Below are 13029 nucleotides of genomic sequence, written 5' to 3'. Positions count from 1 at the left end.
ACCATTATTCGATCACCTCGCGTTCGCCCGTCAAGGTGCTCCCATCCTTATCCCGGTACATCTCAGCTCGCGGCACGAAGCCTTTGCGGGATGTGTTGAGCTTCTGATAGAACTTCAGCGTTTCTTGAGAACGGTACTGCAACTCCACCTCCTCCAGGCGGCACTTTTTGTCCCGTAATAGGCGGGTTTGCTGTTTCCGCTTCAGTCTGAATCGTTCCATGTTTTGTCGCGTACCATGCTGCAGCATTGCAGCCCACGCTGCATTCTTCTCCTCTAAAACCTCCTGGCACTCTTCGTCGAACCAATCGTTTCTTGAGCTCCATTCCACATATCCGACAATTCTTTCGGCAGCGTCGTTGATGGCTGCTTTGACTGTCCTCCAGCAGTCCTCAAGAGGAACCCTATCGAGCTCGCCCTCATCCGGCAACGCTACCTCAAGATGCTGCGCGTACGCATTGGCGACATCCGAGTTTTTTCAGCCGCTCGAGATTGTACCGGGGCGGGCGTCGGTACCGTACATCATTGATGACCGATAGTTTTGGGCGCAGTTTCACCATCACCAGGTAGTGGTCGGAGTCAATGTTAGCGCCACGATAGGTTCTGACGTCGGTTATGTCGGAGAAGTGCCGTCCATCGATCAAAACGTGGTCGATTTGCGACTCTGTCTGCTGAGGTGATTTCCAGGTGTACCGATACAGGAGGCTGTGCTGGAAATAGGTGCTACGAATGGCCATATTATTGGAGGCGGCAAAATCTATCATCCTCCTGGCCAACCTGAGCGTTCAAATTTCCTATGGTGATCTTGACGTCGTGGCTTGGGCAGCGGTCGTACTCGAGTTCGGGCTGCGCGTAAAATGCGTCCTTGTCATTATCAGTGCTTCCGGAGTGTGGGCTATGCACGTTCAATATGCTGAAGTTAAAGAATCGGCCTTTGATTCTTAACTCGCACATTCGTTTATTGATCGGCCACCACCCGATCACGCGCCTTTGCATATCACCCATCACTATGAAAGCTGTTTCCAGCTCACGTGTGTTGCCGCAGCTCTGGTAGATGGTATGATTACATCTAAGGGACGGTCCATTCATTATGTAAGGGTTTATGGGGGGAGGGGGGTTTTGAGATTTCTTACGCGCCATACAATTTAATTTTAATTTTCATACAAAAAATCTTACCATGGGGGGAGGGGGGGTTGAAAAACCCCGAAAATTGTCTTACGTAATTAATGGATCGCCCCTTAACCGTTTGCATCATTGCCCCTGCTACGATACTGAACGCGGACGAATCCAGGATTAAAATTATCCAAAAACTGATAATGAATCTTCGAGCTGTTTAGTAGAATACCTATAAGTAGATGAAAAAACCAAATTTAGTACTATACCATTTAATTCCACTAGAGTTTGTATCCTTTGACAGATACGCGTATTTCGACCTCAACTGTAAGGCCGTCTTCAGTGTCGTGTACTAGACTCGACTTAGCTATGCTATGCTACACGACACTGAAGACGGCCTTACAGTTGAGGTCGAAATACGCGTATCTGTCAAAGGATACAAACTCTAGTGGAATTAAATGGTATAGTACTAAATTTGGTTTCTCCAAAAACTGGCCGATTGTTTCTAACAAATAGAGGTCTGAATGCCGACCAGTCACCTTGTCGTTCAATCGCCTTTAGTAATCTATAGCATGTAGCTTCAAATTCTGTCGATTCCATACATCGGAGAAGATTCCCTACGATAAACTGATTAGAAAACCCATTGATGATATTAGTCCTACGGTACCTAAATATTTTCAAGAAAATGCAGTAAACCTTTTTTAAGTTAAGACAATAATCAGTAGAAATGCCTGAACCAGAAAAAATCGCAAACGAAAGGTATCCCTACACATTTCTTCGCTTCGGATCTAATATTCAGTTTTTTGCATCTTGAGGTCAACAAATAGATAGTTTTATCTGTACTTATTTTGAAGTATTTTCTACCGTAAGTTGATGCATCTCCAATAGATTATGGTTATCACAATTGCTTATCATACTTTCGTTATGACACCTAAATTATTTGCGGATTTGCGATTAGTTAAAAAAAAAACAAAAATACAATTCGATAGCGAAATCTCTTATGATTGGTCAATACTTTCGATAAGGAAGCGCTTTAAGATTTCTCTATAAAAGCGTCCAACTGGCACAGTAAGACCAGTAGTCAAATTTGACTGTGACCCTACAATGAAAATTCTAGTGTTGTTGGTTGGTCTCCTGGCTGTGGCCAGTGCCGAGTGGATCGAAATCGATTGGTCGCAGGTGCGTCCTATTGAGGAATTTGACCACTATTGGGCCCGTCTGCCAGCTGAGCTGCAATATTTGCGTCAATTGCTACCGGAACGCCGCATCACCAATGGACAACAGGCAACCCCCGGACAGTTCCCGTATCAGATTGCTCTGCTCAGTACTTTCGCCGCAGGAACCGGTCTGTGCGGTGGAACCGTCCTGACCAACAACTTCATCCTGACTGCTGCTCACTGTGTCCAGAACGCTTTTGGAGGTACCGCCATCATGGGAGCCCACAACCGCAATTTAAATGAGGCTACCCAGCAACGCATTGCATTCACTTCGGCCGGAATCAACATGCACCCTGGATACACCCCAACGAATATTCGTAACGACATTGCTACCGTTCGTCTGAACAGCGCCATGACCTTCAACGCTCGTGTAGCTCCCACTCGCATTCCAGCTGCTGGAGACTCCCGTACCTTTGCCGGTATGACCGGTACCGTTTCTGGATTCGGCCGCACCTCAGATGCTAGCCAGGCCACCTCTGCTGTCGTCATGTTCACCAACAACCCTATCATGACCCAGGCCGATTGTCTTTCCAGCTGGGGTGGAAACACCAACTTGATTCAGGCTCAGAACATCTGTATGTCCGGAGCGGGCGGTCGCTCTGCTTGCAACGGTGACTCGGGTGGCCCACTGACTGTTAGGGATGGCGGAAACAGCCTACAGGTCGGTATTGTGTCCTTCGTTTCTGCTGCCGGATGTTCGATTGGTATGCCTTCGGTGTACGTTCGCGTCACTTTCTTCAGAAACTGGATTTTGGCTAACTCGGATCTGTAAACTGATAAATTGTCTAAATAAATCCCTAATTCTTGATTGTTTTTATATTAATGGACAATTTTATGAAGCCTTTCTCATTCTTGTAGTTATGTACATAGACAGAGTTCCATCAGTACCGAAAAAATGGAAAAAGCATGGTACAATCACGATTAAATTAAAAGAAAACTATAATAGAAACCAATGATACGCAAAAGCGTCAAAAAGAGAGAGAGTGCTTTAGGGTCGCCACCAGTTCAGGAGCCAGCCATGTCGTACGGTTCCTCTTAATTGATATTAAAGTGTATAGGCATCACCCTCCTCTACAACTTTCGATAAAGACCAATACTAAATTTGCCTTCGAGGATGCGGAAGTTAGTACATTATTCTATGATTTCGGTAGTGCCGATTTTGATAGTATGAACTTGTTTCTAATGAATGTACATTGGGCTGAAGTACTTCGCGATTGTGATGCCGATCGGTCTGCCTCAATAGTTAGCAATATTTTGCTCTACGCCATTGACCAGTCTGTACCAAAAAAGCTTAACCGAGTAATAGCTCACCCTGCCTGGTCGATCTCGTACCTTAAACGTCTTAAAAGGGAAAAACGGAAAGCTTTGAGAAAATTCAGCAAACATAAACTCCATCATCCAGGGCACGGTATTTACGAGCAAATCAACATTATAAGCGATTGAATGGGAAACTATTTATTGCTCACCAAGAACGTCTACAGGGACGCTTGAAATCAAACCCTAAAAGTTTCTGGCGGTATGTTAGCGATCAACGCAAGGAGACTGGACTCCCCCGTTCAATGACCAACGGAATGTTGGAAGCCTCTTCGACTGAAGAAATTGCCGAACTCTTCCTTGTGCAATTCAGCAACGTTTTTTCCAGTCCATCGACTAGTAGCCGAGACATAATGGATGCAGCTGCTAGCGTACCAGTTTATTCGGCTGTAGGACCTCATCACTTGATAACTGCTGCGAAGCTGGATTGTTCCCCAGCTGTTGGAAAGAATCATTCGTTTTTCCAGTTCATAAAAAAGGTTGTAAGCGCAATGTATCGAACTATCGTGGAATTGCCAGATCAGCACGGGTTTGTAGCTAAACGCTCGACAAATACTAATCTTGTCACTTACACATCTTTCATCACACGGCAAATGGAAAACGGCTTACAAGTTGATGCAATATACACGGATCTGTCAGCAGCTTTCGACAAAATGGACCACGAAATCGCCTTGGCCAAGTTTGACAGACTGGGAATAAGTAGTAGTCTCCTCACCTGGTTGCGATCGTATCTAACAGGATGCACTATGTGCGTAAAGATTGGAGATCATTGTTCCGCATCATTTCGTGGTACATCTGGAGTACCGCAAGGTAGTCATCTTGGGCCGTTTCTCTTCCTGCTCTACATGAACGGCATTAATTTCATTTTTAAGTGCAGATGACCTCAAACAGTACTGTGTAATTACAAAACCAAGTGACGCCTTATTTTTGCAACAGCTAATAGAAGTGTTTGCAAATTGGTGCGAAAAAAACAGAATGGTTCTCAATGCTTCCAAATGCTCTGTTATTTCGTTTGGCCGTAAACGTTCAATGTATCTCCACGAATATACTATGGCCGGTGCAGCGGTGAAGCGTGAAAATGCTGTGAAGGATCTCGGAGTAATCTTGGACTCCAAGCTGACGTATAAAGAACATGTATCTTACATCGTATCGAAGGCGTCATCTCAACTAGGCTTTCTATTTCGTTTTGGCAAACACTTCCAGGACATTTATTGTTTGAAAGCCTTGTATTGTGCCTTGGTGCGTTCTACGTTGGAGTACTCGGCCGTAGTGTGGGCACTTCTACCAAAACGGTCTGCGTAGAATAGAGGGTGTGCAGCAAAAATTTGTACGTTACGCGCTTCGTAATTTACCGTGGAACGATCGTAATAATCTACTCAGCTACGTTGACCGCTGTAAATTGATACACCTTGACCTCTTGAATGTTAGACGTGACGTAGCTAAAGCCTGCTTCGTCAGTGACCTCCTTAATTCCTTAATTCGATTGTCTGGAGCTTCTGAGTCTACTGAACGTGAATATTAGAAGAAGGGGAATACGTTCGAATGATTTTCTGCAAATCGACAGATCGAGTACAAACTACGGCATGAATGATCCCGTGAAAAGTATGTGTTTTTGTTGCCTGTTTCGAGGGCTTTGAATTTAGTTTAAGCAAAAATAGATTGAGACAAAAATTTTTGAGTGTGCTTTCTGTGTAATGTTAGATTTTTGTGTTTTATGATCTAAGTTTAGTCATTTGGGTGTTAAAAACCTGTTGACGTCAGTGTTGTTCATACTCATTTCCCCGAAAATAACATTTTCCGAACTACGAAGCCACGAACTACTACAACCATGCTCTATCCTCCTGAGATAGAAAAGCAGATGGTTAAGCTTGAGTACTGCACACAAAATCGATCAATTTTGATCCCAGAGAGCCACAATTCAAGTTTCGGTGAAATGAAATGAGTGAGTGAGTGAGTGCGAATCATTTCACCGAAACATGAATTGCGGCCCATCGAGATCGAAACTGTCGGAACCCATGTGCAACACTCAAGCCCAACCACCTCCCCCTCCATCTCAGGAATACAACGCACAGTTATAACAGTTCATGGCTTCACAATTCGAATTTCGGGGGAATGAGTCTGGTCAACACTGGTTGACGTACAAAATAAATAAAATAAATATAACTAAATTTCTAGTTGATTCTTTGTGCATTTTCACTGACTTAGATCAATCACAGAATAGCAACCATTGATATGTGTAGTTAGTCTAAGCTAAGCTTCAAATTGGCTGATAAGCAAGGTGGTGGGAGAATCTAATTTTTGAGCAAAACAACAACCCCAGAAAGGTTCTTTTCAGCTCTTATGAAAGAGGGAGAGCCCTTTTATACATCGGAACGACTGACAGACAGTTAATATTTTGGAATCATTAAGGCTCAAGAACCCATCATTCAATCATCGAAAACGAAAAAACAGTTTTTTTCGTTAAAATTTAAAAAAATCCTCATAAAAATCTATCATTCCAATTCAGAAAGCAAGTGTAATGCAATGATAGATTGTCTTGAACATTGCTTAAATTTTGAGCAAAAAAAAAATGGTTTTGAAAATTTGTAAAACGATGATGGTTATTTTGCTCTTAAATTTCATGCAAGTGTTTATTTTGTCCCGATACTTTTTCACTAGCCTTCTTTTGGACCTAATTTTTTATCTCACTTTTCTGACATATGATATGATTTTTATTACCATGAATGAATATAGCACGTCGTACTAATATCAAACTTGAAAACTAGCCGGAAGTAATTAGAAAAAAAATTCATTGTATGGTCTTAAAACAAGCATTTGCTTGATGTGTCCATTATGCCCCGAATTCCCATAAACATCAATTAAACCATAATGCAACTTTGGCGACCTGTAGCTAAAAATTGTGACGTGCAGTGACATTTCTGAGAACGGCATCAGATTCACTGCCGTGAATCGCAAGTCAGTCCCATCTGCATTTTCGTCAAAATTGAGTTGAGTTCAGTTTTCAACATATCTTCCAATGCTCCTTCAGCTGCCGTAATGAATATAATTGTGCTTATTCCACGACTGGGGTGAGAGGAGTCGAGAATAGTCACTTCGCTCTCGAATGAACCTTTTGTTGCGATTCCGAGAGTCGTCTCGAATGAGGTGAGAAGTTCATTTCTATTCGAGTGACAAACTGAACCGCAAACAGAAGTGTGTTCATTATCAGAAACGTCAATCAAGCTAAGCTACCATCACTTGCGATTAAGGCGTAACCCAATTTGTAAATATTGAACTTTCAAACCTTATTCCTTGTGAACCATTCATGTTTTACTAAGATCAATCGCTGTATGATTTAATACCAGTCGAATCAAATCTTATTACAGCACATTTTAGGAAACAGTCTCAAATAAACCCGAATTGTTGTTTTATTGTGGGATAAGATGAAACCTAATTCGCCCTAATCGCATGTTATGGTGTTTATGTTTCTAGTGTAGTCAAACTACAAGCATCTCGCGCAAATTTTTCTCCTCGTTCACTTCGAAAGCAGAAATCTGCATCATAAATCGGGCCAAGTCGCGTTTTTCCCGTTCGATTCTCGCAGTAGGTTAATCTTCAGTCAGTGGTTTGTGAGTGGAAAGCAAATCCGCGCGTGAAAATGTCCTCGGAAAAGGCATTCGACTACATCGAAACGAGTCAGATCGGGGATCACCCACCACCTGTTTGCAAACAATTCGTTCCTGCTGATTACCCAGCGGCAAAAGGTGACCAACGTTTATACGGTGCGGAACCAAGCCGGCAATGGACCTGGGGGAGGAGGTGCGGAACTCGGCTCGAATCGAATCTACTCCATCAAGCACACATTCGGAGCGGCTTCGGACGAGACGGAAGCGGCAATTAGGTATTTGATGAATTTTATCAACAAGAACGATGAAATTGTGATCACGTTTGAAGGAAATCGACAAGAGTTCGCTGGACCAGATCGGGGCCCAGCTTTAGGAGAATCGTTTAGGGAAATGTTTCAGATTTAAGGGGTTTCGAATAAAATCTGTTTATAACATAGAGTATGGCATGGCATTAGACATAGAGAAAAATGCTTCTTCTTCTTCTTGGCATTACGTCCTCACTTAGACAAATCCTGCTTCTCAGCTTAGTGTTCAAAAAGCACTTCCACAGTTATTAACTAAGAGCTTTCTTTCCCAAAGTTCCCATTTTCGCATTCGTATATCGTGTGGCAGATACAATGATACTCTATGTCCAGGGAAGCCAAGAATATTTCCATTACGATCCTGGACCGACCGGGAATCGAACCCAGACACCTTCTACATGGCTTTGCTTTGTAGCCGCGGACTCTAAACATTCGGCTAAGGGAAGCCCCCAGAGAAATATCCATGGATTCATTATTTTTATTGTGTTCTAAGTGAAGAGATAGTCTACAGAAAAATCTGCGTTCCTTCTCAATCATATAAGACCCATCAGGACAGGGTTAGTGGTAGGCGGTGTTCCGCTCTATATGTAATCTTCAGGGCTGTTTAGAGACTAGGTCACTATTTTAATGCAAGTCTCTAAAAAGTCTATTTTTAATAAACGATTCTCTTTTTCCACCAAAATGGTCTTTTAAGTCACTTTTTTCGCAGTCCATCCTTATGCAAAATTATAGAGTAGTGTTTGATCCTTTGGTCGCGTCTCTTGGTCCTGCGGGGCGAAAAATGCGGTCAGGATCAATCGTGTTGCGAGTCGCTCGCGTTGGAGTTTGCTTCAGGTTCGTGGATTGTAAGAGTCAATAGAAATAATAGGTAAACCATAGAAGAAGAATGTCGCTGGCGTCACTGTCTCTTATTTTGCTGGCGGAGATAGGCGGGGCTATAAATGTCAACGCGAAAATCGTCATCTATAGTTTTCTATCTCTATTTAAGAGTCATACATTTGTTCAGTATGTAGCTCGAAGCAATTCTGCGTCTATCTGTAGGGTCCGCATTCTAATAAAACCATCGAATTAAAACAAAGCTCTCTAGAAGAAGCTATTGACAAAGTATAAAGATAACCAGGCAACTGTTTACGCTGAAATTCGATCGATTTATTACTCGCTGGATATGATCAATTGATCAAATTTTCAGGACAAACGGTTGTCTGGTTTATTAGATTGGTACTCTTGAAAATTCTAACTGTGGCTTCGATTTATCTGCATCCTATTTAAGGGATAAGCCAGCCTCGGACTACAAAGCCTGGCTACAATCAGGGAAATTAATTTGAAACAGTAATAGGGTGGCTGATCCAGTGATAGTGTGTGTACCAATAATAGTGGTAGTGCGGTTTTAAGCGTGCTATTGGCAATTTTAATTTTTGTGTGTATTTTTCTTACATGGCTCACGTTAAAATAATATGAATGTGTATAAAAAAATCTTGTATATCAGTAAGGAAATAGTAGAAAACAATTAAAAACCTTAGCTTTTTTGCTCCTTTGCACCAGTAATAGTGGGGTGTTCCTATAATAGTGAGTCTCAATGGGAAATCAATGTAAACCACTATTATAGGAACAGGCGTTAGCAAATACCACTATTACTGGAACATGTTCCAGTAATGGAGGAAATGATTTTTCGAAAGATTCAATGATTTTATCATTCTAAGATTATTTTTTACGTGAAATAGAATAGAATAGCTTTCGAATAGCTTTGGGGCCCAGATAGCCGTAGCGGTAAACGCGCAGCTATTCAGCAAGACCAAGCTGAGGGTCGTGGGTTCGAATCCCACCGGTCGAGGATCTTTTCGGGTTGGAAATTTTCTCGACTTCCCAGGGCATAGAGTATCTTCGTACCTGCCACACGATATACACATGCAAAAATGGTCATTGGCATAGTAAGCTCTCAGTTAATAACTGTGGAAGTGCTCATTAGAACACTAAGCTGAGAAGCAGGCTCTGTCCCAGTGGGGACGTAACGCCAGAAAGAAGAAGCTTTCGAATGTCGTATTCAGATATGAAAAACGATCATCCGTTATTTTTTGGCGAATTTTTATTCCTCAACCCGTTACTATTGCCTCTATCACTGGTACAGACGCCCTACATGGTAGACTATGTCGTTTTTGGGACACAAAATCTTCTCAATCAAAAAATATTTCGGCTGCGCCGCTATCAAAACGCCAGTTGACATGTACAGTCCTTAGTTAATCAGCACAAAACAGATGATACGTTGAAAACATTCAAATTAAAAAAATGGGTGTACCAGTTATGGACATAATGGTTCCCTAATTCGCCATACGCGTTAATTTAATTGTTTTCATTTTTTTAATCTATTTGTGTGTTTTAGTAGTATGATATCAAATATATCTTGATGTTTAAGCATTCAAAATATTCAAAAAGAGAAAGTTTTCGAGAATTCGCATATGGCCAAATAGGGAACCACTATAGTCATAACTGGTACACTTTTCCTATACAAAAATATTAAACTTTGTAGGAAAAGAGCAGCAAAACATTTCTCATGTAAGCACATTGTTTAGAGTCTTGATCTTTATTTTAATGCAAGTCTTAATATTTGGTGAAGGTCTCTAAAGTATTCATTTAAATAAAATCTATCTTTGAAGTCATTTTTTTTAATTTACTTCCATTGAATCCTGGTTCTAGAGGTTCAAAAACCCACAGAAACTATTATATTTTTGTCCAAAAAATTCTAGAGTACTCCAACGCTTCCACAAAAGTTTATTCCAGAGTTTTCGGAAAAATCGTTTCGTCATTTTTCCACGAAACCCTACAATCATTCCTAAACCGTATTTTTCCCACCCCTTGGTTATGCGACCTTGCCGCGATGGGAGGGCATAATCCATTAGCCCATATGATGGAAACCAAAGGCGTAACCTGTAGTGGTGGTATCACATTTTGGCATTTTTGCTGAAAGCCGCGTCGTTACTCATATGGCATAGACGCAATAATATCTCGGATGTGATCCAACGGACATTCTGCGTCATTGATAGAATTGATGCCCATTTCAAATAATTAATCTATTCGAAGTGGACATTAATACTATTGGTGACGATCAGTTTGCCTTTTGCTAACCTGAATGATCCGTAGCCACTCTTACTATTAGCTAGCTAGACACATCGTTATCATATACGACGTAGGGAATATTACTCTGAGGAAAATGACTAGTAGATTCACCGAGTAGAAATAAGTGGAGACAATCTTATTTTAATATGGTTTTTACATTGCCATAATAAGAAATACCTCTTATGTAACAACGGTATGAATAATCTAATTCCAGCTTCATTTTCGCAAAATTTACAAGTAGAAAGTAGGCGTTGTGAAGCATTGCATTTGCCACCGAAAAGTGAATCTTGTAGGAGACTGTAATAGAAGCCTAAGGTAACTTTATTCTTAAATATTCACTATAATAATGACTATTGAAAGTAAGACGCTGAGATCGATCATTAGGGTACACTTGCTAGTTTCGAGAAATTCAACAGACAAGGAAAGTGACTTTTTTCTGTAAGGATATATGACCAATAAATACAGGAGTAATCAGAATAGCACTTAAATGACAAATTATTTAAAATCATTTTGACTTGACAGTATAAGTAATGACACTACTACACTACTATTTCAAACAAATTCTGATGGAGCTGATGATTTTCTCAATGCTTTTTTTTCTCAGAAGCAAGGGAATATGGGTATTTTTCAAAAACTACCTCGTCACAATACGAATAAAAAACAGTGTTCATGTGGGCACCATAGCCTAGTCCGTCTGAGTATTGGTCCTGGTAGAGGGGAAACTTGGCAAAAGCCAGACCGAGGGTTCAGCCTTGACAAGTTAAGCTGTCAGGCAGCTCCAACTGAATACCATACAAAAAAAAAATCCTAAACCGATTTTTCATCTATTACAGGTATTTTTCTTAGATTTTTCTCAAATATTCATCCTCTCAGTTGATGCTCCAAATATCCTCTTTCGATGATATCTGTTATAAACTTTTCTAAGAATTCCTCGATAAATTTGACCTAGGATTGTGTATCCCACAAATTCCTCATTAAGATCCTCCAGAAATTTCTCTTGGATTTTCTACAGCATTCCATCAAAATATTATTGTTGCGGTTCGAACATTTCTCTAATAAATTTTAAAATAAAATTGCCTGATCTCCATGGATTCTTCAAATCTTTATTAAAAATTCAGAGTTTCGGTTCGAATTTCTTCAAAACGTGTTGTAGGACATTATTTAGAGATTCTAATTTTTTTTTCAATTATCTTAGCAATTTATCAAAAATGTTGTAAGAAGTATAATCAAAAATTTGGGAGGTCTTTCAGAGATCCTCGTAAGAATTCATCAAGGCGTACTTAGAATTCACATAAGTTTTATCTGAGGATACTCTAGGGTTTTATTTCCAAATTCCAGATTAAAAAAATCATCAAAACAATCTAAAAGATTTCCTTGAACGGCTGCAAAAAATATTTGAAGACTTCGTTGAAAAGTTAAAAAAAAAATTGGGGTGATTCCTGAAGGAATATTGAATTCTTGAAGATGTTCTGAATGGGAATGCTGTAGGATGTCCTAGGGAAATCCATGAAATAATTTTTGGATCGATGATTCCTGATGCGGTTATCCATAGAAAAAATTCTAGACCGAATTGATGGCGGTATCTAAAGCGAAATTTTGGAAGAATTATTTAGAACATTAGTGGGGAATCTCAAAACAAACTCTTGAGATGTTACGAAAAATTCCAAAATAAGGCCTTAAAACTATACTTAGGTCTGTTCTACTTATGAATTTAACTCTCATCTCGTGATTCCTGTTAGGTTTCTTTTAGTATTCATAATTCTTTTGATTTAAGCTAGAGGTATCTAAACTTTTTATTTCTAATTCGATCATTTGCTACCAGCCTTGATTTCCTATACATATTATCTAAATAGGAAAAAAATACAAAACGTTCTTCAGAAAAATATTGTGGGTGTGTCGCTGATGTCAATAAATCTAAATTTCATTTGAAGGGAAAGGCTATTTTCCTCGTAAGATCAAATAGATTATTTTTTTCATATCTGACTTTGATGATTAAAGGCACTTTCAAACCATTAAATCAAATCAAATTTTGAAAGTTGAGTTTTGATAAACATTTTTTTTTTTTTTCGTGGCGATTCAATATAAATCGCCAATTGTGTTGCTTTTTTCACCTATATGTACACGTTAAGAACAAAACAGATAATTGTTTTTTATTGCAGTAAAAAATACTTTGAAATTTATTGTTAGATATTTTTTTTTCCAAGGATACCTATAATTTTTTAAAAAAGTTTTAGTGTTCTAAAATTAAACATTCGTATATTTTGTGATATTTTTAATCAGGAATTATTTCTTAAAACTTGAAAAACCTGGAAATATCAGGGAATTTTATTTCTGTGTATGAGTACACAGTACCGAAAAATAATGTGATTT

The 13029-nt window shown here is 39.8% G+C and overlaps 1 protein-coding gene across 1 annotated transcript; it reads left to right on the top strand.

The window, feature by feature from the left end:
- Nucleotides 1-2176: 2176 nt before the first annotated feature.
- On the top strand, nucleotides 2177-3162 carry LOC5570260 (brachyurin). Its single transcript, XM_001658991.2, has one exon. It carries the CDS (start codon nucleotides 2215-2217, stop codon nucleotides 3097-3099), a length of 885 nt encoding a protein of 294 aa, XP_001659041.2. The 5' UTR covers nucleotides 2177-2214; the 3' UTR covers nucleotides 3100-3162.
- Nucleotides 3163-13029: the final 9867 nt, after the last annotated feature.

The sequence above is a fragment of the Aedes aegypti genome, chromosome 2 (assembly GCF_002204515.2).
Source record: "Aedes aegypti strain LVP_AGWG chromosome 2, AaegL5.0 Primary Assembly, whole genome shotgun sequence".
NCBI classification, from domain to species: domain Eukaryota; kingdom Metazoa; phylum Arthropoda; class Insecta; order Diptera; family Culicidae; genus Aedes; species Aedes aegypti.
Note: the sequence above shows the minus strand (reverse complement) of the source record. Positions and strands in the feature narration are given on the sequence as shown.